Source organism: Spermophilus citellus (genome assembly GCF_964194105.1).
Source record: "Spermophilus citellus genome assembly, chromosome: 10".
NCBI classification, from domain to species: Eukaryota; Metazoa; Chordata; class Mammalia; order Rodentia; family Sciuridae; genus Spermophilus; species Spermophilus citellus.
The window spans coordinates 122,985,059-123,013,019 of NC_138197.1; the positions used below are offsets into that span (position 1 = coordinate 122,985,059).

At 39.7% G+C, this 27,961-nt stretch overlaps 2 protein-coding genes across 6 annotated transcripts in view; both read right to left on the minus strand.

Annotated features, from left to right (window-relative positions):
* Nucleotides 1-26,511, minus strand: part of MTERF2 (mitochondrial transcription termination factor 2) — a 666,987-nt gene extending 640,476 nt beyond the window's left edge. Inside the window, exon 1 of the mRNA XM_081309325.1 lies at nt 26,355-26,511. Within this exon, the coding sequence (XP_081165451.1) occupies nt 26,355-26,356 (2 nt within the window). The 5' untranslated portion in view covers nt 26,357-26,511. The remainder of the gene's footprint in view (nt 1-26,354) is intronic.
* On the minus strand, nt 1,305-27,961 carry PRDM4 (PR/SET domain 4; the record flags this gene model as incomplete). 5 transcript variants are annotated; one of them, XM_081309318.1, is made up of 12 exons in its annotated part: nt 1,308-2,909; nt 5,821-5,989; nt 7,999-8,313; nt 8,857-8,984; nt 10,743-10,828; nt 11,815-11,954; nt 12,870-13,019; nt 17,100-17,894; nt 20,030-20,215; nt 22,570-22,703; nt 27,255-27,523; nt 27,858-27,961. In XM_081309318.1, the coding sequence occupies 11 exons, from the start codon at nt 27,263-27,265 to the stop codon at nt 2,597-2,599; spliced, it is 2,427 nt and encodes an 808-aa protein (XP_081165444.1). The 5 variants fall into 5 exon arrangements, with proteins under 5 accessions (XP_081165445.1, XP_081165444.1, XP_081165443.1 ...); XM_081309317.1 differs by lacking the exon at nt 27,858-27,961 and adding an exon at nt 27,720-27,855; XM_081309316.1 differs by lacking the exon at nt 27,858-27,961 and adding an exon at nt 27,694-27,850.

The window sequence follows — 27,961 nt, forward strand, 5'->3', positions numbered from 1 at the left end:
GTTATACCTCTCAGGACAGGTAAAGGAGTGCTTACTGCATGGTGTGTATGCATGTCAACAATGTGAAAAGGCTGACTAGTCTGCAATACTGCTGTCTACTGCTGCTTCTGAGGTTGCCGAGCACCTCAGCACAACATAGAATTATCAGCAATGGCCTTTTAAGGAAGGAAACGCCATCCACACACTGACCCTCGAGAATACTATGAGCCAGTTTCTCAGCTTTGGCCTTAAAAACCATTTATTCCAGTTTTACTGTATTTCTAAAGTTTAGAGCTTCTTGGGTCATCTACAGTCAATGTTTCTTAGGATAGAAATCTAAGCTAACGTAAAAAAATCTAGGCTAATATGCAACTGAATGATACTAGCTGTTGTTTACTGTGCGTCAAGCATTGTGATAGCTGAGGACACATGCCAACTAACCTAACACCAAACAATATTAACAAAAGGGAACCCCTTCATTCTCTATTTACAAATTAAAAGGCACCAGTTACATAATTTGGCCAAGGGCACAAACCATCATGCTGCGAAGCCCAGAGAAGACCATTCCACAGACTCCAGAGCCCACATTCATAGTCTGCCTCCCAGCGTGACCACTTACCCAACAGCAGCAGTGGATGAAGCCACCTGCAAGGGCACAGAGAAGGCTCAGAGAAAAGGCCTGTCCAATGAGAGGTTACTAATTTATCATCTTAAGGTAAAAAATGGAAGACAGTTGTAAATAAGCAATACCGGCTTCATTCTCACTTAAACATCTCAATTTCTTCTTGTTTTGGGGTTTTGGCCATTAGGTTAACTATCTTGTGCAGTATTTCCATGTTAAAGGAATTTAACCCAGCGTGTGCTGAGATAAACAAAGAGAGCAGGTCCAGTACCAGTGGTTTCTGGGGAACCAGAAGAGGTGGGGGCTGCCACCCCTCTTTAGAAGACTGACCTTGGAGCTGCCCCAGGCACAAGAACTACCCTGTTGAGGCTTCATGAGAAGTTTCAGCAGCTAACCCTAATCACCCAGAACACATCAACCATGTCCTCAACTATAGACTCACCTGTTGTGCAAGGAGGCAGCAGAGTAAGGCACCACCTTAGGAAGAGGAGGAGGGGGATGGGGGCTGAGATACAGGAAGCACAGTTTAGCACTATCACATAGTAACAATCAGAATATGATCTCAAAGTTAAAACATCCAAGAAAAGCTTTCTTCCCTTCTAACCTTAGAAAAACTCAAGTCATACCTAATTTTCCCCTAAAAGACTCATCTCCTTCCTCTACAAAATAAAATTAAAGAGAAATCCTGTATTTAAAAAAAAAATTTATTTTAATCCTTCCTAGAGGAATACAAATTTGAATGAAATACATTCATTCCATAAATACATTAGCAGCAAAACCTTCGTCTCCAGCCCAGAAGTTGTGATTTCAAGCAGAAGGGCATGCTCCATCGACTGTAAACTTAAGGATGTGTCTGCTTCTTGAGAAAAGCTGGGTATGCATGCTCCCTGGGACCTGAAAACAGATCCATCTGGTGACCATTGAGACTTTTCTCTACCTTCCAAATCCTTTGGCATCCTCCATAGGTCCTTCAGCACAGACAACTGGGAAGACCCAGCCTTGCAAATGCACTAATGCCTTTGGAGTCATCTGTTGCTTTGAGCTGGCAACAATTTTAATGGTGTCCTGATACTTTCCATAGGGTAAACCAAACATAAAGAAGATCGTTCCCTTCCTTCTCTTCCATGAACAGAGGTTCCACTCTGCCAGGCATCTACTCATCTGTACTTGTCAGCAGACAATCCATCAGGCAGTATTTGGGCACTATGCGCTCCCAGTCCCCTTCATCTGAATGATTGGAGGCTTTCCTGGAGACCAAGACATGGCTATCCTTCAAGGATCTCTATGTGACAATAACCAGGTGACTTACCCTGACTTCCATCAAAATTCCTTTCTCCATCAGCAGCCAGGCATCTCTCCTCCTTTTCTTCTCTCAATCACTACCTAGTGACAGATGGGTCCTTTCTTATTTGCCCTCTAGGCACCTGCTGAAAATTTGGGAGTATGATTTACCCTAAATTCCCAAGTGGCCAGGAGAGGTTAAGGCAGGTGCTGCTTTCAACCTGTGAGCTGCAGGTTCCACACTTCCAAGGCTACGCTCCAATCCATTCTGTGATGCATATGAGTCACAACAGTCTGCATAAAACACAGTCAGCACTTAGGATGGCAAGTTTAGAGAGTCATCAAGTCATAGGACTGGGAGAAAAATGGAATAATGGGAGAAATTTAAAATAAATCTGGTTGTTTGGGTTGAAGACTGCTTTCACTCAGGCATAAATGCTTCACCCAAATTATCATAGAAAGAACAGACCCCAAAAGTTGACCCTTTTCTCCCTGCCCATCACTTAAAAACAGCACATGCCCTCTCCTCCCAGACTGCTCTAAAGTGTTTCCATTCAGATGCTCTTTTGTAAGTGCTTTATCAATTCCCATTCAGTCCATTTAGACTATTGGCTGGAAGGAAATCAGAAACCACTTCATATAAAAACCACTGTAGTGGATAACTCGTTAAATGTGTTTTTCCCTTTGCATTTTCCATCCAAAGCAGTTGCTTTTTTATTTATGAGCAGTAAGAGACTCGTCTGCTGAAAACATAGCACTGTTAATCCTACAGTCTTCTGTTGCCACAGAGTCTGCTAGATCTTCCTCCTCGGAGTCCTCTTCCTCCTCCTCCTCTTGTGTTGAGGAACTGGAGGTGGGTCCTTTACAGGTCTTCAGATGGCGGGTAAGATGATATTTGGTTAGATATGCCTTTGTACATTTTTCACAGACATAATCACGCTTTCCTTCATGAGAATTGAGATGCTTCTTCAAGTGATTTGTTCTCAAAAACAGCTTATCACACTTGGGACACTTGATCTGGCGTTCTCTAAGAGGGACAAAAGAAAAACATTTGATTTGGGGTTACAAATGACATCTGAGGCACACACTGAATTCTTTATAACCTTAGCCTTTGTCAGAGATGTTCTACCCTTTTAGAATCAGGTTTAGTTTTTTGGGTTTTTTTACCTTTATTTCACTCATTTATTTTTTATGTGGTGCTGAGGATCAAACCCAGGGTCCCACGCATGCAAGACAAGCGCTCTACTACTGAGCCACAACCCCAGTCTGAGGTTTAGTTTTCTTATAGGAGACACGGAGGTTATAAAACATAGGTACAGTTTGAATAGCATATGCTAATTTTGCCCCTTTTAGGTTTTTCATAAACAGAACCACTCTATTTATATTTCTTCTGTGTCTTGCTTCTTTCACTGAATATGAAGCTTGTGAAATTCAATCACATATCAGTAATTTGTTCCCTTCCATTGCTACATATTATTTATAAACAGACCACAACTCTGTGGTACTAGGTTTGTCTATTAGGGATATTCTGATGATTTTCCGTTTTTTTATTAACATAGGTAAGACTGTTATGAACATTTCTACCCTTTCAAATTATTCTGCAACATGTAAGCGTTTCTCCAAGAACACACACAAGAGCAATATAATTGGATCCAAGGTCAAAAGATACGCACATCTTCAAGGTCAAGGAAGATAGTAACTTCACTGTTTCCTGAAACAAATGTGAAACAAGGTGATATGATAAAAAGTTACAGAAACTAGGGACATTTGGTCTGACAAAAAGAAGGTTAATGGGATAATGGCAGCGTCCATAAATTGCATAAAAGGCTATCAATTTAAAGAAACAAGTTTACTTGTGTATTCATTCCAGAGGGGAGTTATAGAGTGAAAGGATGAGGCTGATGTCAGCTTGAATCAAGCAAAACTTCCACAACTATGTGATAGTCAAGAAACAACAATATGTCCACTTGCCAGAGATATGGTACAAATCAGTCTTTTGTTTGGAGGAAGTCAACAGTTCTCCACCCTGGCTGGACACCAGGCACCTGGGGAGCTTTCTAAACTAGCAAGGCCAGGGCTCCACCCCAGACCAATTAAATTAGAATCCCTAAGGGTGGGTCCTGGCACCAACTGCTTCTCACACTCACCAGCTGGTTATAACGGGCAGTGCTAGCGATAGAATGCCTCTCCATATCCCCCAGTCACAGGTTGAAGGCCTAACTCCAGCATGAGGAAGGTACTACAGGAGACAATAAGACTGAGTTCGAGACCTCCATGGTGGGATTAGAGGTCTTACAATAAGAGGAAGACACCAAAGATCTCATTTTCTCTCTCTCATGTCCCTTTCTCCCTACCTACTCCCAAATGGAAGACTGGGTGGCTTAAACAACAGAAGGGGTTTCTCACCATTCTGGGGTAGGAAGTCAGAGATCAGGGTGTTGGTGTGCTGGGTTCTAGTGAGCGCCTTTTTCCTGGCCCATTGTGGCTTTCTCATTCTACATTCCTCCCCTGCTATTTAAGCCATTCAGCCTGTGGTATTTAGTGGGGGCGACCTTAGGTATCTAGGCTGTTTGACTAGATGATCCCAGAGGTCTTTCAGCTCTAATCTTGTACAATTCCATATTTGATAATTAGTATCTAATCTCCCAAAATTTTATAATAATAATAAAACTAAAGACTATTTTAAAAGGTCCTTTACAGCCAGACACAGTAGTACACACCTGTGATCCCAGCTATTTGGGAGACTGAGGAAGATCAAGAGTTCAAAACCAACCTAGGCATAGACCTAGGTTGCCTAGAAAGACCCCCATCTCAAAAAAAAAAAAAAAAAAAGTCCTTTTGAGAGTTGAGATGTAGATTCAGAATCCCTGGACATTTAGCATTTCAGGCTGCACTGTAGTTAAGTTAGAAAGCAAACATAAGAGCTGATACCAAAGCATTTTGTAGAATGTTCTGTGAATTTGGAGAAACACTTTGCTTTGGTATCAGAAAGCCTCCCGTGAATATGGATCTCTTAAGAGCAACTACATAATATTTTCTCCCTCTTCCAAACTCACTCAAAGGGACAATGGTAAAATCTGTTTCATCTACTACTACTGTCACTAATGCAGGTTGGAGAATTTATTACACTTGGATTCAGCAATAAATTCCTAATCAATCTCCTGATATTTGGTCTTTTCCTCTTCATTCTCTGTCCAGCTGTCAGAGTGATCTTCATAGAATGGGTATGTCACCACAACTCGACACCCTTTCCTTAAAGTCCTGCAGTGCCTGCACAACCACATGAATATAACCAATATTACTGCTCTGAATACCTAAAAATGGCTAAGATGGCAACTTGTTTGTTTTCTTGTTCACACACACACACACAGCACAGAACAGTTCCTGATACACTGCAGTGGTGGGGAAGCAGATCCTTCCCTGGCCTGCCATTGTTTACAGAATAAAATTAATTTCTTTGTAGAATAAGAGGCTCTTCATGGCACGGTGGCTGCCTCTCTCTCCACTCTTCTCTCATATGCACACTATGTTCTAATTATAAAGAACCACATTCAAAAGTCCTTTCTGCATCTGTTTCTGCCTGACATTCTCCCCCACCTACCTAGAGTACCATTCTCACTCCTTACCCTCCTCTGCCTCCATGAATACTTCTAATTTATCTTAAAACTTAGCTCAAACTACCAAGAAGCCTTACTAAACCCCCAAACTGGCTTAAGCGCCCTTCTCCTATGGTTTTTCAGCATCCAGTGCCGCACACCATGGTAAATGTTTATTTGCTTCCAGGGTAAAACAAAAAACTCTGCTTGGCTATGTAGAACACAGGAGGCAACTACCATGCACCAGGGCAGTGAACAGATAGCGTCAGCACCTGCAAGTTCTGGAGCTGGCAGGCTAAGCCCACCACCCAAGGATGGCATCATGGCTACAAGGCTACTTACTGTGTGTGGATGAGCACATGCTGCTTGAGGTCCTGCCTGCGCATAAACAACTTATCACAGTAATCACACTTGAGATTCTTCTCACCCGTGTGGATGACCATGTGTGATTCCAGGTGAGCTTTCTGGGTGAAAGACTTGTCACACAAAGTACATCTATAGTTCTTCTGACCTGCAAATTTACCCAAAATACCACACTGAGTATAAAAAACAACTACTAGCATTCTCAAAGATAAATTATATACAGGAATGCAGCAAGGCAAGAATGTAGCAGAACTGGCTGGTACCTGAACTTTGCTTTCTAGGACTGTCTCCCTAGAAACACTCATAGCCATTTAATTTATATTTTGCAACTAAAGCTAATAAACCTGCTCTACTTATAGGACCTCTTATCTCAGTATGTATTAATGTTTATAGCTGACACGTGAAACCAAATTGGTGAGAACAATACTAATAATCCCAGTGCCCTACCTAACAAAAGAATAGCTCATGAATTCTAGCACTCATCTGTAGGCAAACATATTTTTATAACCTACATTTTCTACTGTTCTCTTTTTAACATATAGTATGACCCCATAAACCATACAATCCTTTTAAGAGTACATAAATAGATCCAAGTCCAAGGGCTCACAAACCTATTCTTAAAGGCTAGAAAGAATCAGATTTTGTTGGGTCACAGATCTCAGCTGTAGCTACTCAGTCATAACACAAAAACATGGAGAAGGTCAAGTGTGGTGGCACACTCCTGTAATCCCAGCTACCCCAGAAATGGAGGCAAGAGAATTACAAATTTGAGGCCAGCCTGGGCAACTTAGGGAGACACTGTCTTAAAATAAAAAGGGTTGGGGATACAGCTCAGTGGTAAACTGCTTGTCTAGCATGTGTGAGACCCTGGGTTCAATTCCCAGTACTCAAAAACAAAAAAATAAAAAATAAATTAAAAACTTCCTTCTGAAGACTTAGAGAACAAATCACCCAAGAAAGCAAAAATCTCATCAGTTCTAGAGTCTATAAAAAAAATTAAGAGCTGAAAGAAAGGGTTGGTTTGTATGGAGTTTAGAAGATAGAAATGCAAAAATCAAATCTGGGCAGTTCACAGAGCACTATTCAAAGAGGCTCGTGACCAGGGCTGAACTATGTAGTGGGGTGACCAGGGCTGAACTATGTAGTGGGAAGCTCAGGCTACTTCTAGGGAATTCCCTTTGCTTTAAGTCCAAACACAATGACCAACTTTCTGATGAACTGCATTTTCCCAAATACATTCAAACTATTGGTGGAAACACCTAGAAAATCAAGTACCACACATGCCTATAATCTCAGAGGCTTGGGAGGCTGAGGCAGAAAGAACACAAGTTCAGAGCCTCAGCAAAAGTGAGGCACTAAGCAACTCCGTGAGACCCTGCCTCTAAATGAAATACAAAATAGGGCTGGAGATGTGGCTCAGAGGTCAAGTGCCCTGGTACCCCTTGTCCCTTCACCACCACCCCCCAAAGAAAATCAAACACTTTACTAACCCCTCCAAAGAGTCTCAGTTATCCATCCCATAAAGGTCTACTACCCAAGGAGGTCCCATCAATAGTCATCTGGATTCTTTCTCTGACATTGTTATGGTTTAGATATATGGTATCCTCTAAAGCACATGTGTTTGACAATGCAAGAATTTTCAGATGTGAAATGATTAGATTATGAGAGCCTTGACATAATCAGATTAATTCACCGATATGGATTCACAGTATGGTAACTGTAGGCAGGATGGTGAAAACCTTGATGTAATCAGTAGATTAATTCACTGATATGGATTCACTGGATGGTAACTGTAGGCAGGGTGTAGCTAAAGGAGATAAGTCACTGGGGATGTGCCTTTGGGATTTAGATTTTGTCCCTGGTGACCAGAGCTCTTTCTCTGCTTCCTGATTGCAATGTCCAGAGCTTTCTCTGCCATGCCCTTCCACCATACATTAGCCCTCACCTCGGGCCCAGAGCAGTGGAATTGGTCATCTATGGACTGAGACCTCTGAAAACTATGAGCCCCTCAAAAAACTTTTCTTTTTCTATGTTGTTCTTATCAGGTCTTTTGGTCACTGCAGTTAAAAACTAAGTAAAACAGACATTTTATTTCAACTCTACCTGCAATCTCAAATTGTTGCAAAAAATCCATTCTGATGGTCCTACAGAGCTTACCAGTATGTATCTTGAGGTGGGTCCGCAGATTGCTTGGATCACTGAAAGCCTTGCTACAGAAGTCACACTTGTGGGGCTTCATACCCATATGACCCATAAAGTGGACGTGCAGTTTGGAAGGAGAGATAAAAGCTTGGGGGCACATTGAGCACTTCCATTTTCTTTCTTTGCTGTGGCCTGGACCATGGTTGCTGCTGTGACCCTGGCTAGGGAGATGGTTATGGATGTGGCTGGTCAGATGAGCTTTGAACTCTGAGTAGGAATTGCATTCCTTGCCACAGTTACAGAGGTGCACATCTGGATGTTCAGGAACACCTTTAAAACAAGAATTACTCAATGTTTCCTGAGACTTAAATTTCAAAACTGTCCTTGATATTAATAATTGTTCCTTACAAATCTCCTAACAAAATTTTCAACTTGTCCACTGCCCATAAAATTAACATGTTTTATTCAGTGCTCTATCCCTACCAATTCAAATAATGTACCAAGCACATAAGAAAGCACTTGGTAAACACTGCATTATATGGCCTCTTTAAATATCACTGTCAATGGAACAGTAAAAAGAGCTTAAATCTCAATATTGCTGGCTTAAAAAGTAATTTCAGAAGCTTAAAGCTCAAATAAATGTTGTACCATAAAAGCTCATTTTACATTAATATTGCTTGGTCAGTAACATTCACCTTATGATGGACCTCACAGATTTTAAGGCCCAAATATAGATAGTAACAGCTTGCTTTTACATATAAAAAAGTTCATGATTTACTTCAGCTGTCGTGTAAATCATTACCAAAGGATATTTCTGGTCCTTGGCATTCTCACTATGCTAGATTCATGACAAGTTAACTCTTACAAACTTACCAATCTGCTGAGCATAATCCCGACTATAATAGAAAAGCAGTTCATGTTCAGGAGGGATGTCTTGTGAGGTGCAGAAATAAATTTTTCCATCATGGGGATAAGCCACCAAATTTTGCTCTTCCCGATTCCTAAGTCATCACATTTAATAGATTAAGCATATTATTTTTGGCTTTTTTTTTTTTTTTTTTTTTTTGGTGTCTCATTATGTTGTCCAGGCTGGCACCAAACTTCTGGCCAAAGCAACATTCCTGCCTCAATTTCCCAACTAGCTAGGACTACAAGTATTTACCACCAAACCGGGCTTAGCGTATCTTTTCCCCCCAATGCTGAGGACTGAACCCAGGACCTTTTATAAACTAGGCAAGCGCATTCCCAAGAACTGCATTCCCAGCACCTTAAGCATATTAATTTTGAAATATATATTCAGTATCTTGTCCCCCCTGTAGTGAATTCCTATATGAAAGCTTAGAACTATTTTCTCTAAATCATTTTTGTAATTCCCTATCCCACCTATTAAGAGAAATTTCTAGAGATACAGAATTGTTACTTAAGTGCATTAGTTGATTCTTTTATAGTCAGAAACACTGCAGCCTACTACTGGAAGCAAAAATTATAAATGAAATTTAGTCTTAAAAAAATATTAAGGGCTGAGGTTGTGGCTCAGTGGTAGAGTACTTGCCTAGCATGTGTGAGGCACTGGGTTTGATTATCAGCATCACATAAAAATAAATAAAGGTATTAAAAAAATAATAATTAAAAAAATATATTAAGACAAAGATACAGAGACGGCTAATTAACAAGAATTAACTCCAGCCAGGCACAGTGGCGCATGCCTGTGATGCCATGACTCATAAGGTTGAGGCTGGAGGATCACAAGTTCAAGGCCAGCCTGGGAAATTTAGTCAGAAACTATCTCAAACATAAAAACTAAAAAGGACTGGGGACATAGCTCAATGGTAGAATTCCCCTGAGTTCAATCCTCAGTAGTGCACATTTGAAAAAAATTAACTCCAGTAATAGTCTAAGGGGTTGACTAAGAGCCAATAAAAAGGAAAAATTTGCAAATTCAATGACTATACATTCCTTATTACATTGGTAAGCTGAAGAACCTATTCATTAAAAAAGGATAGTGCCGCAGTCTGGCTGGGCACCAAATAGGGAGGTCAGGAGCCACTTGTAGGTTCAAACAGGAACTCCTTTATTATCTGAACTCCACCGACACCCGATGTGCACTCCCTGAACTCCTAGGGAACTCTCTCCCCCTTCCACTTCAGGCAACTAGGTGAAAACTCCCAAGTAGTGGGCACCCCAGGCAGCCCCAGGCAGCTGGAGCCGCCCTATTGCAGGACTGCAGGGGTCTATATACAACTGAATACACAGCCTGTTTCAATCCAGCATCATCCAGTCACAGCAATTATACACAGCTTAACTTAATTATCATCATCTTAATGGCTCGCTGGCATCGGTGTCACCTTTCAACCACTCCTACTGGCAAAATGCTAGGTGCCATCCCTACTTGGCTATGGCTCTCAACAGGGTAGTTCTGGGCTGGGGTTGTGGTTCAGTGGTAGAGCGCTTGCCTAGTATGTGTGAGGCGCTGGGTTCAATCCCCAGCACCATATAAAAAAAACTAAATAAACAAAGGTGTTGTGTCCCTCTACAACTAAAAATAAAAAAATAAAAAAACTGGGTAGTTCTGTGTGTTCTGATTTATAATCACCATTATTCAACCACCAGTAGAGTGACGATATTGAAAAGTCTTAGTTTTAAATATGTGCAGGTACTTATGTAACGTGGATTCTTCAGTCCTTTCATATTTTATACAAAGCTTCTTACTGAAAAATACCAGAAGGGAAACAACTTCTCTCATCCACAACTACTCTTACCTGGCTTTGCGCACAAACATCATCCAATTACATTCATTTTCGTCAGTTGTAATGATGCAGAATTCTAGGACACCATTGTGGTATATCTGCCAAAAGAAAGCAGACACACGTCACATGAACTGACAAGTGATAAAGTACTACACTAAATTTTGGTCAGCAATCCATTCATCTGCTCATGTACAGTAGATCCCCACTTTCCTAATCAGTGTGAAAATAATGACTGCCTTCTCCACATGCTTATCACTTCACCAATCTTATCTCACAACAGATTAAAGAGCATCAGAGACCTACAGTTAGTACTCAGAGTACAAAATGACTTTGTTCTTGATTATTCACTTTTTAGTTAGAAAATATACAAAAAAGAAAAACAAAAGTCTTCTTATCCAACCATATTCATCACTACCACAAGGCAGGCACAGAGTAACTGACTATTCACTAAGGGCAAAAGACCGCCTCTCCTCATTTTTCCTGTTGGACCTAGCATTGTTTTGTGTTCTATTTTGGACATCAAAACTGAAGTCAAGTCCCCAATGACAGTGGCACCTTACACACTTTTCTGATTATCATAAGACCTACTTTCTCACCACTTCAATTTTGCATGCATTATTTCCAATTCATTGAGATTCTATCAAAACATGTTATAGAAACAAATATGTATGTCAAAATTTTGCATTTCCATTAGAAAACTAGAGAAATAATCTTAGTTTCCAATCCTAGAATTGTTTCTTAAGCTAAATATTTAAGGAATGTTTTAATTAAAAACATCACATAAACAAATTTCTCAGCTTCAGCTGCAGCAAGTAATTAAAATGCATAAAAAGGATCAAAACGGTTGGATTAGTTCACAAAATGGAGATAAAAACAGTTTATCCTGTTTGTTCAGTAGCTGGTATTGTGCTATAGAATTTGACCATCAAGAATAACAAAAAGAATGTAATATTAAAGAAAAGACTGACAGCTAAATGGCACTCACTGCATTAGTTCTGGCTAATTCTTATTTTATATCATTTTTTAAAACTACCGCATTATAATAAAAACAGCCAAAATTCAGAAAAATTACATCGGCACTGACCTTCCAAATATGGTTAACAGCCTTGTCTGTCCACTCTGCTACTTCCATGGAGTGACTCTGCTGACCAATAAGGGGTCCAAAGCAGGTGCGCACAGGAATGGTTTCTCCAGTCCATACACCTATCAGTGGACGGACACCAACTACACAATCAATGACTTTTAAAACTAACAGGATACTGACACAGGTGCTTAACTCATTCAAAGACTCATTTTCAATGTTAAATACTACAAACAAGTCAGCACTCCTGAGAGGTAGCTAAGGCCTGTACAGGTCCTGGCCTGTAAATAAGTAAAATGCAATGAATGGATTCAACAACACTCAGAAGAAATGCAGAGTAAGAAGCAGTATCAGAAATTCCTAAACCTAGTTGTATATATAAGGAAACTAACCTTGTCCTTCCAAATACATTACTTTAAAGTTAATACACAAGAAAGTATAGAAAACATTGTTCTATTATAAAAATATAAAGCAATTACTATAAAAAAAATCAAACTTCTAAAATCTTTCATGCTTAAGGCACTGCTCTATATTATATAAGCCATTTAGCACTTTCAAGGCTTAAGCCCAAGCCGTAGCTAAAAGAATAATAAACCTAATTTCATATCTTCAAAAAACAGCATAGGAACTTGAAAGCCACGTTAAATTCACATATGGGAAAACATACTTTGACAGTCCACATTCCTTATTCCTTTCTCCGAAGGAGTATTAGAGAACTTACAAATATCTGATCAAACATCTTTTGTGCCATACAAGTTTCAAGGAGTGTGCTCTTAGTATAATTATTAGTGGATGAAACAGCTAGAATAAAAGTCAAGGCTTCAACGACTCAAGCCAGGACTCTTTACTTAAACCTGATTCTAAAAAAGGGGAGGTTGCCCAATAAATTTGCAACTTTATTTACTGCACCCTAAATACAACAAATATTCTCTAAAACTATCCTAAGCCATAAACAGATTTTTGGATCAACTAATAATCACTAAATAATATAAATTATACACATCCACTCTTACAGCTCTACCCTATTAAAAAGAAACTCGATGTGCCAAGATTCTTACCAACTTCTGCTCCCACAATTGACTGGCGGAGAACAAGCTGCTTTGGGAGAGAAAGTCTTGCTCTGCTCTCTATTGGAGTATCAGGAACAAAAGTCACTGGTCCATGATCAGGGCAATCTGAAGGATAGGCCCGGTCACAAAGAGTGCACCCTATAAAGACCAAATTTGAGAAACACAAATGGGTGTAGTTCACAGGTTAAATTATGACTTTTTAAAAAAATTTAAATGCTAATTCCTAAAATGTAACCAGTAAGACATAGTTCTAACAGAAATACTATAATCAAAGAACAACTTATATTAAATATATATGTCCGGGGCTGGGATTGTGGCTCAGTGGTAGAGCATGTGCTTAGGCGTGCTGGGTTCAATCCTCAGCACCACATAAAATTAAATAAATAAAATAAAGGTAATCTGTTCAACTACAAAAAAAAAATTAAAAAAAAAAAATATATATATATATATATGTGTGTGTGTCCATGCTTATACTTCTTCAGGATTCAACAAAATCTAATTTTCTTTAGATCTGACAGGATAAATTTCCTATTCAGTGCATAAAAGAGAAACTGGAGAAATAGCACCATGGTAGAGCACTTGCCTAGCACAAACAGGGCCTTGGTTTGATCCCCAGCACTTCAATAAAAGTTAAAAAGTAACACTGTATTACTTCAATAACCAAGTATTATTATCCCTTACATTAAGTAGATAAGCAATACTTTTGGATAGGGTACCCTAAAGTGCAAATGATTACAATTCTGAACTGTAAGAGAAAACTGAATTGAAATGTTAGTCATGCAGAGTGGGAGAAAAGATGGCAGTATGGACAGAGGGGTCAGAGCCAGCTACACCAAGCCTAGTTTTGACCACCCATTCTAAAGAAGACAAAAAAATAAATTAAAAAAATAACCAATGGGGCTGGGGATGTGGCTCAAGTGGTAGCGCTCTCGCCTGGCATGTGTGCTGCCCGGGTTCGATCCTCAGCACCACATACAAACAAAGATGTTGTGTCCGCCGAAAACTAAAAAAAAATAAATATTAAAATTCTCTCTCTTAAAAAAAAAAAAAATAACCAATGATCCACTCTTGTGGAGAACAGGAAAAATCATATTCTTGCAGACCTACGTGCACCAAATTTTTCTTATTTTTCATGCACTCCATCTTTTTGCATTGTGAGAGAGGGTACTGCCTTCATTCACTGTTCTTTGGTTTTGGGGTTTTGTTTGTTTTCAGTCCTGGGGATTGAACCTAAGGGTGCTCTGCCACTTAGCTACATCCCCAGTCTTTTTTCTTCTTTGAGACAGGGTTTCAATAACTTGCCCAGACTGGCCTCAAAACCTGTAACAGTCCTGCCTTAAACTCCCCAGGTGCTGGCATTATAGGCATGTGCCACCATGCCCAGCTCATGTGCTGTAACGAGCGTGCTTTTCCACACGTTTTGTTCTGTTCTTTAAACTTCCCTTTCTGTGTGTTAAGGAACAGTATTCATGACACTGTTATTCAATGACTGAGTTCAGACTTTCCAAATTCATTCACAAAGTAGCTGAACACAAAAATAAACCTTAGAACCACCGCCATCTGTCTTATTTTGCTAAACAATCCATTTGAAATTTGCACTTCAGTGGAATAAAATGTCCAAGTTTTCATACTCAGGAAAAACAGTAGTATAGCTACTACTTCAACTACTACTTGATTAAAAAAAAAAATGTGACTAATCAGATTAGAGATCCCCTACACCTGATGAGAACTGAGTCTCCATCGTTCCTAGGAGGAATAACCTCCAAAGGAGATTCACACTTCATACTGAGAAAAAATGACTAAAGGTTTCTCCAAAAGACACACAAATGGCAGTAAGTACAGGAAAGATGTTTAACATAATTAGTCATTAGGGAAATACAAGCAGAAACCACAATGGGATACTACTTCACATTACTAGGCTATAATAAAAACATAAAGAAATGATTTATGTGGGCAAGAATATAGAGAAATTGGAACCCTCATATATTGCTAAGAATGCAAAATGGTACAGCCACTTCAGAAAATAGTCTGGCTGATTCCCAAGAGGTTAAATATAAACACTGTACCCCATAAATGTGTGTGTCATATACTGTGTGTCAATTAAAATTTGTAAAAGTGTGTATTTATTTATGTATCTATACTGCAGTGCTGGGCTTTAAACCCAGGGCCTCATGCATGTTGGTCAAGTGCTCTACCACTGAGCTATTTCCCTAATCCAAACTTTTTAAAGTCAAAAATAGAGTAATTCCACTTCTATATGTGTATCCAAGACAATTAAAAACATCTGTTCATACAAAAACTTGTACATGAATGTTCATAGCAGTATTCATAATAGCCACAAAGTAGAAACAACCAAAAGTACATCCACTGATGAACGGCTAAAGTGCAGCATATTCAGATTGTGAAATAACAGCTATAAAAAAGAATGAAGTACTGACACATGCTACAATATGGATGAGCCATGAATAATAAGCTAAATAAAGAAGCCAGAGACAGAAGGTCACATATACTATGATTCCACTTACATGAAATGCTCAGGATAGACACATCCATAGAGATAGAAAGTAGATTAATAGTTGTCTGAGAATTGAGTAGGAGGAGGGCATGAGGAAAAAACTGCTAATGGGTATAGGCTTCGTTTTTTTAATATTTACTTTTTAGTTGTAATTGGACCCAATACCTTTATTTATTTATTTATTTTTATGTAGTGCTGAGGATTGAACCCAGGGCCGCACACGTGCAAGGCGAGAGCTCTACCACTGAGCCACATCCCCAGCCCTGGTATAAGGTTTCTTTATGGGTTGATTAAAATGTTTGGAATTAAGACAGTGGTAATGGCAGCACAACTTTTGAATATACTGAAAATTGCTACACTGTATACTTTAAAATGTACACATAAGCCAGGTGCAGTGGTGCATGCCTGTAATCCCAGCAATTTGGGAGGCTGAAGCAGGAAGATCCAAAGTTCCAGGTCACCCTTAGCAACCTGGTGAGACCCAAAATACAAAAAGGGCTGGAGATCTACCTCAGTGATAAAGTACTCCTGGGCTCAATTCCCAATACGAAAAAGAAAAAATATTTATACCTTATAAACTTGAGATTTTAAAGGTTAATACAACATAATCAACATATTGATTGACTTCTGCAGCCCACACCACGGTGGGCTTCCTCCTTTTTGACTCTCCTGGGCAGTCTACTTTGGAAGCTCTCCCTCCATTGCTTGTCTGGATACCCCTTGCCCTCTTCTCTTCTCATTGTACACTTGTACTAGACAGTTTAGCCACAGTCAACAACTTGGTCTTCATACTCTCTAAATATTTACAGTCAGATCCTTCCTGAGCTCCAGATTCAACATTTCATTAGACATTTCTACTGGGCATCTTATAGACACAAATCAAAATGCCTAAAACTGAACTTACCCTCACTCCAAAAAATGTAATAATCCAATCTCTTCTCTTAAACTTTTCCCCTTCCCCAACTTTATCCAGTCCACAAGCTCTGCTGAGTTCTTTGTAAATGATCTCTAATTTCTTCATCCTCAATATCTCTACTCACTTGGAAAATCATCACCCCTCACTTAAATTGTGGCAGCTCAGTACCTATCCACTCATCTATGCTTCCCATCACAGAGGCTCTCTAAAGACTGCTCTATTCCCAGCATCTAGCACACAGGTGGTATACTAAAAGCACAACATGTTGCTTGCATGAATGAGGCACACAGTGTGATCACTTTTACAATTTTTTGTTATTGTTGCCCAATAAAAAGAACTTCTACATGATATGCATTCCAAGGGAAAAAAAAAAGCATTGACATCCACTTATATTTTCCATAGGGTTATAAAAGTGATCTCATAATTTTTTTCTTTTGGTCTTATGTTGAAAGTACACAAGTCATGTCACACAATTTAGCTTTAGGACAGTTTACTCCTAGAACTCTATTTGTAAGACCTTGGAAACACCTTAATACTTATCTGTAAAATACAGAAATGACTACTTTTCTTCAAGTGGACACGAAGAACCAGTGAAGTATACACCATTTAGCTTAATTAAGAAAAAGGAACCACAATAATCAAAGGAGATTACAAAGGAAAATAAAAATTCCAAAGTCTAATAACTTTCCATACTCCCTTAATCTGTGCCAGATTTTGTGTCTAAACCTCTTAGGCAGGATGGCCTTTTAAAACCAATATTTCCAAAAGAAAAGCTAAACACACTCACAAATTGTAAACAAAGTTGCCATGTTTTCCTTGTTTGAATTGGAGTCTTCCATTTGCAGTGTCGGTGGTACAAAAGAAAGACTGTCTGAAGATACATCTACATGACCTGTACCCATAGCAACCTCCTGGGTGATGGAGGAGACAGCCACAGGTTCTAGGCTGAGGCCAACTTCATGGAGGGAAACAGATTCTAGGGAGGCGAGGTTGTGTGAGGTAGAGAGTGCCACGCTTACAGAGTTGGTGCTCATGGCCACGGTGTGGATGGAATCACTGAGAGCACTATCAGACATCCCGTTGACTCGACTTGCAATGTGGTCTGTTTCCATGACCACAGGGAGCTCCAAGCCATTCCCATGAATGGGTATCACACCACCATGTCCTACTGTGTCTGCTGCAAGGTTGTTGCTCACAGAATCCACAGAGAGAGGTTCATGACTTCTGGAGCCATTTGGGATTTGGGAATGCTCGCCTGCAACACCATCCATTGTAAGCTCCTCTGCCATTCCGTCAGTAGAGATTGGGCTGGTAACTCTAGAAACGTTCTCCATGGTAATTGTTGAGTCCAGAGCCACCTCATGGCCATCACTAGGATGAAGGCTTTGGGCGCCATGTGTGTTCACAGAACGAGAGTCTATTGAAACAATGCCTGGTTCTAATCCAACATTTCCATTGGACTGATAGGGATCAAGTGCTGATGGGTTATTGGCAATAGATAATGCTGTATTACCATCAACGTTTATAGAGTTGGGATGGATGTACTGAGGAGGTGGTCTGTCAGCTAAATAAGATAAAATGCCTGAGAAAAACAAAAGATTAGGTGTCAGAGACTTTTTACATGCTATATATTAAAAATTCCAAGTACTAGAAACTATTTTCCTTATAAATGTAACTAAAATCTACTTCAATTTAATCAATATCCATATTTTATAAATAGCAACCTACTTATAACATAAATAAGTTTTTTCCTGTGAAATCCTAAAAAATTAGCCATATTCCTCTGAGGCCAGGTGGAAATAAGTCATTTATATGCTTCCTTTAATATTTACATGGTTGCAATTCCTGAGTCCTAAGATGCTAAAATTTGCTCTATTAAGAAACTAAACAAATGATTTGAATGCAAATTTTGTTAAAATCTTCTACTAATAAATTATATTTAAGTTAACTGACTAAACTATCACAACACATTAAACTCTACCCAAAACAAGTCACAAATGTACCAATTCTATTGAAACAGAACATAAAGAGTGTAGTGTTGGGATGGAAACCAGGGCCTCAAGCATACTGAGCAAGTGCTCTACCATGTTCCCAACTCCAAAAAAACTTTTGAACTTGTGCTTGTAAGGACGTAGTGAAATGGTACTTGTTGCGCTGCTAGTGTAGTGTAAATTACTAAAACCTCTTTGAAAAGTACATCTATGAAGAACCTCAAAAATACATCATCTTGCACAAGAAATTCTGATTATGATGACCTTCCCTAAATGCATTTTTGTAAATATTATACACAAAGATATAACAACATCAGTTACAATGGGAGTAAAACCTGGAAAACCAAACTGTCCAGCAATAAAGACTAATATAATGACTACAGAATATGTGTTCAGTAGAATGGAATGAGTCATTAAAAAGGATAATTATGAAAAGCACACAACAGCATGGAAAAATATGCAGAGCAGAGAAAACTACTAAGTTAAAAAGTAAACAATCATGCATGCAATCATTTGCAAATACGACCTTAATTATGAAAAACAATAAAAGCCTATACCCAAAATAAAAGACAGGAAGTACACTAAAAAGATGTTCACAGGGAGTTTGACAGTTTCCCTCTAACACTTTTCTAAAGAACAAAAATTCAATAAATTTTAAAAACAATGGCACTGCAGCAGGGTTATGTGGTGGGTAGGTATTAGAAACACTGAATCAAAAGCCCAATGCAGCAGCAACTGCCTGTAATCCTAGCAACTGGGGAGGCTGAGGCAGGAGGATCACAAGTTCAAGACTAGCTTCAGCAACTTAGTGAGATCCTGTCTTAAAATAATAAAAAAAGGGGGCTGGGGTTGTGGCTCAGTGGTAAAACACTTGCCTAGCACATGTGAGGCACTGGGTTTGATCACAATAAATAAATAAATAAATAAATAAATAAATAAATAAATAAATAAATAAATAAAGGTATTGTGTCCATCTATAACTGAAAGTATTTAAAAAAATTTTTTTAATAATAAAAAAGGGGTTGGGGGATATAGCTCAGTTGGTAGAGTGCTTACTTTGTATACACAAGGCTCTGGGTTCAATCCCCAACATCACAAAAAAATAAAAAATAAAATAAAATAAAATTTAATTAAAAATTAAATGTGGCTCAACAGAAAAGCACCCCTGGATACAATCCCCAGTACCCACCACCCCGCCAAAAAAAAAAAAAAAAAAGAAAGAAAAAGAAAAAACTGAACCAAGAAGATGCCAAAGGAGGAAAAAGAAAAACTGTTTATGTGCAATTAACAAATTCAGGTTAGTCAAACTGCTATGTGAATACATTAGCCAGGCATGGTGGCACATGCCTGTAATCCTAACAGGTCAGAATGCTGAAGCAGGAGGACCGCAGATTTGAAGCCAGCCTCAGCAACTCAGTGAGGCCCTAAGCAACTTGGTAAGATCCTATCTGAAATTAAAAAAAAAAAAAAAAGGGCTGGGGACTGGTGATGTGGTTCAGAGGTTAAGCATCCCCGAGTTAAATCCCTGGTAGCAAAAAAGAAAGAATGAATATGTGCACATTCTTAGAGGAAAGAACATAAATATAAACAACCCCGCAACCTGGGCATTAATATCTAATAATGACAAAGAAAAATAGAGTCGTACTCAAATCTTCAAGAACTGTGTTTAAAAGTTGGCTCTGTGCTTTTTTTTTTTTTTTTCCTAACAAAGAACTATAAAACTTACCAGGTAAAATGGTTCGGAAGTAACTGCTCTCCAGGTGGGGGTAAGGTGGTGGAGGTAGGGTATAGTTTCTTTCAGGTAACCCACACATCACCCCTCGATCCCCAATACCCATCGGGAGCATCAGAGACAAAGCAGAAGGCAGAGAGCTTAGGGAGGGACCCAAGTTTGGAATTGCCACTGGCAGACCTACAAAAAAAAAAAAATTTTTTTTTCTTAAAGAAAATAAATTTTAAAAATTCTCTCCACAGCCACTGACTAAACTCACAAAACTTCTTGCATATGAGCAAAAATCTTAACTTAGTAGGCGTTCTCATCCCTAGACAGACAAATATCCAAACACACGACAAAGCAAAATAGCTTTAGTCCCAGAATTAGTTCCCAAGTTAGTTTATAAATAAAAGATGATCCTCCAGTTGTCTGCACTGCTCTTAACCCATTAAGTCCCAAGTTTTCAATGCTGTATTATTATAATGACAACAATGTATTAAAATAGCTTGAAAGTCATAATATATATGTAATTATATTAATTATTATTAAAATTGTGGGCTGGGGATGTGGCTCAAGTGGTAGCGCGCTAGCCTGGCATTCGTGCGGCCCGGGTTCGGTCCTCAGCACTACATACAAACACAGATGTTGTATCCGCCAAAAACTAAAAAATAAATATCGAAAAATTCTCTCTCTTTATTTAAAAAAAAAAAAAAGGAAAAAAATTAAAATTGTGTTCTTATCTTTATTGTTATAAGCACAGTGTGTGTGTGTACACGTATATATACATATATACATACATATATACCACATATACATACATACACATACATGTATATATAAAATATACTGTTTTTAAGTGTTTACAGATGTTCCACAAATAGAACAATGGGACAAAACAGTTAAGCACCAAAACATTTAATTTATAATTAAAAACCTAGTTTAAAGAACCTTTAAAAAGAGAACAAATTATATTCAGGAAAAAAAAAAAAGAATTGTTCAAAGGAGTGGAGTATGGTTTTTTTTTTTTTTTTACTTTGTATTTTCCTTTCTATATGGTGGAATGGTTCACTTTTAAAAAATTCAAATATGCTTCTACTTGTAAGAGTGCAATTCAAAGTCAGATGTAAAATCATACATATACACTTTCATATAGTCTTTTGTATATATTCTGTGCCTCACAATCAATAAAAAATTAAAAGCTTAGATTATATCTTTTTTTTTTTTTTTTTAGAGAGAGAGAGAGAGGAGAGAGAGAGAGAGAGAATTTTTAATATTTATTTTTTAGTTATTGGCGGACACAACATCTTTGTTGGTATGTGGTGCTGAGGATCAAACCCGGGCCGCATGCATGCCAGGCGAGCGCGCTACCGCTTGAGCCACATCCCCAGCCCCTATATCTATCTTGAAACATTTCTACTTTCGAAGTGCTGAAGTGGCCCTTACTATGCCTAAGTATCATGATGAATACTCACCCACCTGGACAGTGCTTGATTTTGCATATTTGTGTCAGGAGCAATATTTTTTAATAAGCTTTTCCTCAACAAGAGTGTCCACTAAAAGGAATGCTGAAGAGACAATCAGCTGGGTTAACCACTAATAATTTTTTTTAAATTTCTTTTGTAGACACTTAAGTGTAAAGAGATACTAATTTTGATTAATCTTATCCAACTGCTGTATTTTACTAATTAGTCAGATAACTCTCTACAGAGAACTAAGTAGATAACTTATAGATCTATCTAAAATAATCCTAACTCCGATTCTGATAAAAGTCTAGCATATTTCAATGTCACAGATCTTTTTTTTTTTTAAATATTTATTTTTTAGTTATTGGTGGACACAACATCTTTGTTGGTATGTGGTGCTGAGGATTGAACCCGGGCCGCACGCATGCCAGGCGAGCGCGCTACCGCTTGAGCCACATCCTCAGCCCCAATGTCACAGATCTTTAAAAATCAACAGCTTATTCATTTCTTCTCCACTTCAATAGGAAAAATAAAACTAGACAAAAGAAAAATAGTACAGCAACAGGGAAGAATGAATTCTTCTTGTATTATTCTCTGAGTGACAAGGCTCATAGGGAGCTCTCCAGAGGAGCTACATCTCTGGGACCACCTCTTTTCCAGAATTTTTCAATGTCTGGCACATTTCCAGTTGTTCAGTTTCAAATCTAGCAATAAAACCCCATTCCCTGTGCTTCTGGGAATTAAAGAGTAAATTTAACTGATTCTCTTTATTAACCCAGGGACAAGGTACCAAAGATGAGAACCAGATGAGTGGATAACCCAGAAGGAATGCCAAACTTTGGACAAAATGCTACCAATCAAAAAGAGACCATAAGACAAAAAAAAAAAAATAATAACTACTACTCCTCTTATCCACTAGAACTTGCAACTCTGCAAAATATTTTCTTCTATGCTACCCCATGTGGGACTGCCATTCAGGTCTTTCCAGTTATTTCCACCCTTAAAAGCACTCCAATCTCCTCTAGGCTCCACTTGGCAGTGTTAAGGTGATGAAGCGCTGAAATGCAGAGGCACTCCCTTACCGCTCACCTGGGGCAGGGATGGCACTGTGAGTAGGTGAGGCAGCCAAACCCAGGTGACTTCCTGAGACTGGCAAGGCATTGCTCACAGAGGATGAAGTCAGCTGCTCCATCCCCACTGGGCTCAGGTTCATTTCATTCATCCTAAGAAAGATCATACACAACAAGTTACACAGAAAATTACCTCAGTGACTTCATGTTAAGATGTCCAAGAGGGGCTAGAGTTGTGGCTCAGTGGTAGAGCACTTGCCTAGCATGTGTGAGGCCCTGGGTTCAATTCTCGGCACTGCGTATAAATAAATGAATAAAATCAAGGTCCATCAACACCTTAAAAAAAACCTTGGGAGAAAAAAAAAAAAAAGATGTCTAAGAATCTGAATTTGTGGGGATGGGGACATGGCCTGATCAACTAACTATTTGTTTCTATGCTCTGAACTCTCTGAGATAGCTAATGTGATATATTCTTTCAGCTAATAAGAAAACTAGGATTCAGAGAGGTTAATTCACATGAATGTCATGTAGCAGAAAAGAGATCTGAATTCAGATCAGCCTTGTTCCAAACCCCATGCATATCATTCAAAGAAAAGTCTGTAATCTGTACAGCATGTTGGCAATGACTTTCTTCTCATAATAGTTATTTTCTCTAATTGGTTTATTACTTTAAACTATTCAAAAATTTTTACTAATCCTTTTTACCTGGAGTTGAGGCAATAATGGGTCTGATTCAGATCACCAATGGGGTGAAGAAGCAGTATACTTTTCCCAGGGGTCAATATTTTATTTTATTTTATTAAAAATACCTTAGTAGGGGCTGGGGTTATAGCTTAGTGGTAGAGTGCTTGCCTACCAGGTGTGAGGTACTGGGTTTGATCCTTAGCACCACATAAAAGTAAATAAATAAAGCTACTGTGTCCATCTATAACTTAAAAAAAAAAAATTTAAATACCTTAGTAATCAATCAATACTCTTAATATCCCCTAACTATCAAGGTTCATTACATAAGCTTTGCTAGAACATTACTAAATATTACTCTGAATTCTCAAACCAGTTCTGCAAAATAAGGTATATGAGGAAACTGAAACTCAAAGGTGGAGTGGCATGTCATATGCCCCAAATCATAAGAGTGATTATGAAAGAACATAAAACATCCTGCAAAATGCTGCCCAAAAGTTTACTTTTTCAATATACCAAACTGTTTTCTAATACACAGACCATTTTTGGCAGGCTAAAGAATCAAAAGTCGGGCTGGGGGTGTGGCTCAAGCGGTAGCGCGCTCGCCTGGCATGCGTGCGGCCCGGGTTCGATCCTCAGCACCACATACAAACTAAGATGTTGTGTCCGCCGAGAACTAAAAAAATAAATAAATATTTAAAAAAAAAAAAAAAAAGAATCAAAAGTCACCTTTTCTACGCAATCCATCTTGCAGTGCCACTAAAAACAACTTAAAAAGAAGAGTAACACTGATTTGAATAAGGCATTATTGGAGGTTATTTTAAAAAAGTATTAGTTCTTAATCAGAATTCAGAGAGTATCATATTATAATCATTATCATTTAAAGAGGCTAGTCAACACAACAGTGAAAGGTCTCTATGACTTTTAATCCTTACTGGGTAACAGTGTTAGGCATTCTTCTCTGTATATCTACCTATATTTGGAAGGGGGGAAGGGAATCAAATGGGGCTCCATATTCCTTAGCAGTGAAGTCAAACCCAAATAGGTTTTTAATTTTGAAAAACAGCAATGATATTTTAACAACCAAACCGGAACTAATAATAGCTAATACTTATTACTCCCTTTTCATGAGTTAGGCACTGGGCTAAGAGATTACATGTAACTATCTCTTCTAATCCTCATAAACACCGTAAAATAGGGTTTTTTGGTTTTTTTTTGTTAGTTTGTTTGTTAATCTCACTTTAAAGATGAGGAAATTAGACTCAGAGAGGCTAAAAAGACCACATAACTTTGGGCTGGGGATGTGGCTCAAGCGGTAGCACGCTCGCCTGGCATGTGTGCGGCCCGGGTTCGATCCTCAGCACCACATACAAAGATGTTGTGTCCCCCGAAAACTAAAAATAAATATTAAAAAAAAAAATCTCTCTCTTAAAAAAAAAAAAAAAAAGATTCTCTCTCTCTAAAAAAAAAAAAAGATCACATAACTAGTCAGAGGTAGTGTAGAGTCAGGATTTAAACCCAGATCTAATTTAAGAAACACAAACTCTTGCTTCCTGGAAAGCTGAGGCAGCAGGATCGAGAGTTCAAAGCCAGCCTCAGCAAATTAGTTAGACTCTGTCTCTAAATAAAATATAAAAATAGGGCTGGGGATGTGACTAAGTGGTTAAGCACCCCTGAATTCAGTCCCTGGTAACAAAAAGGAGGAGGAGAAACCTCTTAACTATGATAAGAAAATATCCAAAAAAAAAAAAAAAAAAAAAATGTAGAGCGCTCACCTAGGTTCGAGCCTCAGCACCACATATAAATAAAATAAAAATGAGAAAATCTCTTAGGTCTATAATATAAACAAATATCTTTAAAAAAAAAAAAAAAGAATTGCTTTGCCTTTTATACAGTTTAAATGCATTAGGACCTATTTTGTAGGGTATATCTTAGGGTCCCACAAATACCTGCATCTCGAATTATTCTACACTTACAGAGTTCGCCCTTTTTCCTAGCCAGGTTATCTCATAAAATTAAGCTCTTGGACACCAACTAAATATACAAGGTAAACCTGGTATAGTCTCTTGTGTAGAAAAGGCATTCTGAACATTCTGATTTGATGGAGCAATGTAAAACTCATCATCCTTGCTAGAGAGACATCTAGAATCACATGGCAAATGAAGCACAACATATGGACAGTACACTGATAACAGTACTTTATTACAAAAGAATGCAAAACTTCTTGTAGCCTAAAGAAACCATAGCTACCTTAAATTCTGAAAGATTTTGAGCTTGACTTGGTTTAAAACAGACTTTTCCCATAACTTTTTATAGCTATAACCATAACTGAAACACAATAATCGCTGGAACATTTAAGAGCCCACAACAAATTGGTTACAATTATTTTTTAAAGCAAAATTTAATATCTTTAGTTTTAACTCCCATTCTGAAAATTCCTGAATATTAATCTAAAAACCAAAATGGTGTTTCTAAGTTGACTTCTGGGCCTTCTCAAACCAGTTCCAACCAGAGTTTAATGTAAGAGGCTCAGCAGATTTCTGCTTTGTTCTGAGTCACTAAAATGTGATGACCTCAGCAGCCATAAACTAGAGGTAACTAGAATCCCACAGAGAGAGGCAGAGGAAGGGAATGTACAATATGTTCCTCATAAGATTTTCTTACTCTAAAGGGCAACTGTATTCTAATTACCTTTCTCATGGGGGGATTCTAAGAAGCAATCTTGGAAGAAAGGGCCACTTCCCTACTCATTTTCTACACTCCTGTACAGTTTATGTATTTTTAACTGATCTGTGTAAATTAAGCCAGATTTAAAATTAGGTAGTCAGTGTAGTTAGGTAAATCTGGTCTAATATCGAGTGAAATCTGAAATGGAGGCCATACTGAGAATGATTCAGGGGAAACCCAGGACAACTCATGGAATGTTAATGAAGTCCCAGAAAGGCCCTAGGCCAAAGTCCACCCCAAAGAAATGTTAATGGAGCCCAGGAAACTGCCCCCAACAGATTTGGAGATAACTCATCCCAGAGAAGTGATAAGCCCATCCCAAAAAGTGATAATTCAGTCCTTCCTGAAGGATTCAGCCCACCTGTGTCCCCCCTCCCCTCAGGCCTTCCAACCTACATTCCATCACCAAAACTATAAAAAGGGGAGACAACCGCACTTCCACGGATTCCACCTCTTGGGTCCCCTTCTTCCTCCGGGAGAAGTCTTTTCTGCTGTCCTTTAATAAACTTCTAATTTCTACTCTGACCTCGCCTCAGCGTGTGCTCTCTGGTGTTATTCTTCAACATTGGGGAAGCAAGGACTCGTCACTGGTCAACAGCGGTAACATAAACACTGGCCAGTTATAGGTCTCACACCTTTTCTTGGAATGACATATAAGAAGCTAACTGAAATGCACACTTTGCAATACAAACGGACAATCTGGATAACTTCAATGAATTCGTGTTTTATCTTCCTCATTCTAAGCACACAGCCTTTGAAAAGATCCTGAAAAACAGGAGGCAATCCCGGCTGTGCCTTTGGTCTGCTTCTGTACTGTACAGGTATGGTTCCTAAAGTACTTTAAGCATCCGCATGAAGCCTGCAGGATTAAGAACGTAATCTCTCCTCTCTACCATCCCTGCCACAGGGTAACCAACAAAATTCACAGTGAGCACGATGCGGAAGGCGGGCAGGCAGGCAGGAAGAGTTAAAAAAAAAAAAAAAACTTTCCTGATAAAAATATTATTAAAGCTCAAATAACTCAAACACATAGGAGAAAGGGGTCAACCAGCCAACAATAAATGTCTGTAGCTAATTTAGAACAACTGTTCACACTCAGAGGAAATCAGGATGGAGGAGAGTGCCTTCAACCCAACGCTAGTTTCTGGGTTTTGTTTCCTTTGGGACACAAACCCATATGCAAATCACACCTGGAGCCCTCTCGTTGGCACCAAAAACAAAAGCACCAACTCGGACATTCGTTTGCCAGATGCTTGCCAACGATGTCACCTGCGCTGCGCCCTCGTCCTGACTCACCTGTGATGCATCAGCTTCGGGCCAAGCGTCGCAGAGAAAAGCGCTCCGGCGGCGGCGGGGAACCGGCATCAGGGTTTGCGTTCCAGCGTCACGTGCTACCGCATCTTGCTCACAACCGCTGCACGACCGCGGCCACCCGTCCTCGGGGCCGCCCGGGGCCGCCCAACTTCTCCCGAGGGCCGGTGGCCGCGCACCCCGCCGCGGGATGGGGCATGCCGGGGGACACCCAGGGCCTTTCCTCCAGAAGCTTCGGGGAGGAGCTGCCCAACCTGGGGGGTGGAAAGAGCGGTCACCAAACACTGGGAGCTAACAGACCCAGACTCCTCGCCACTGCACAGCCGCAGGCGCCGCGACAGCGCCTCCAGGGCGGCCACCTCGCCCGCCCGCCGGCCTCGGGCCCACAGGCCGCCCTCGCCCGCCCGGCCCACGCGCAGCCCACCTGCCGGCCGCGCGGGGGGCGCGCACCTGCCCCTCCGCTTTGTTCCTCATCCGGGCAGAGCTGGCCTGGGGCCCTCCCCGCCCTCGACCCCCGCGCTCCGGGGCCGCTCCCCTAACGTTTCCCGCCCGGCCCCGCCCGGCCCCGCCGCCGCCTCAGCGCCGCACCCTCCGCGGCGCGTTTCCGGCTCCTCAGCCACTCTCGGCGCCCCCCGTCCCGCCCCCCGTGCGCGCGCCCCTCCCCCAAGCCGGCCCCCCCTCCGCGCGTGCGC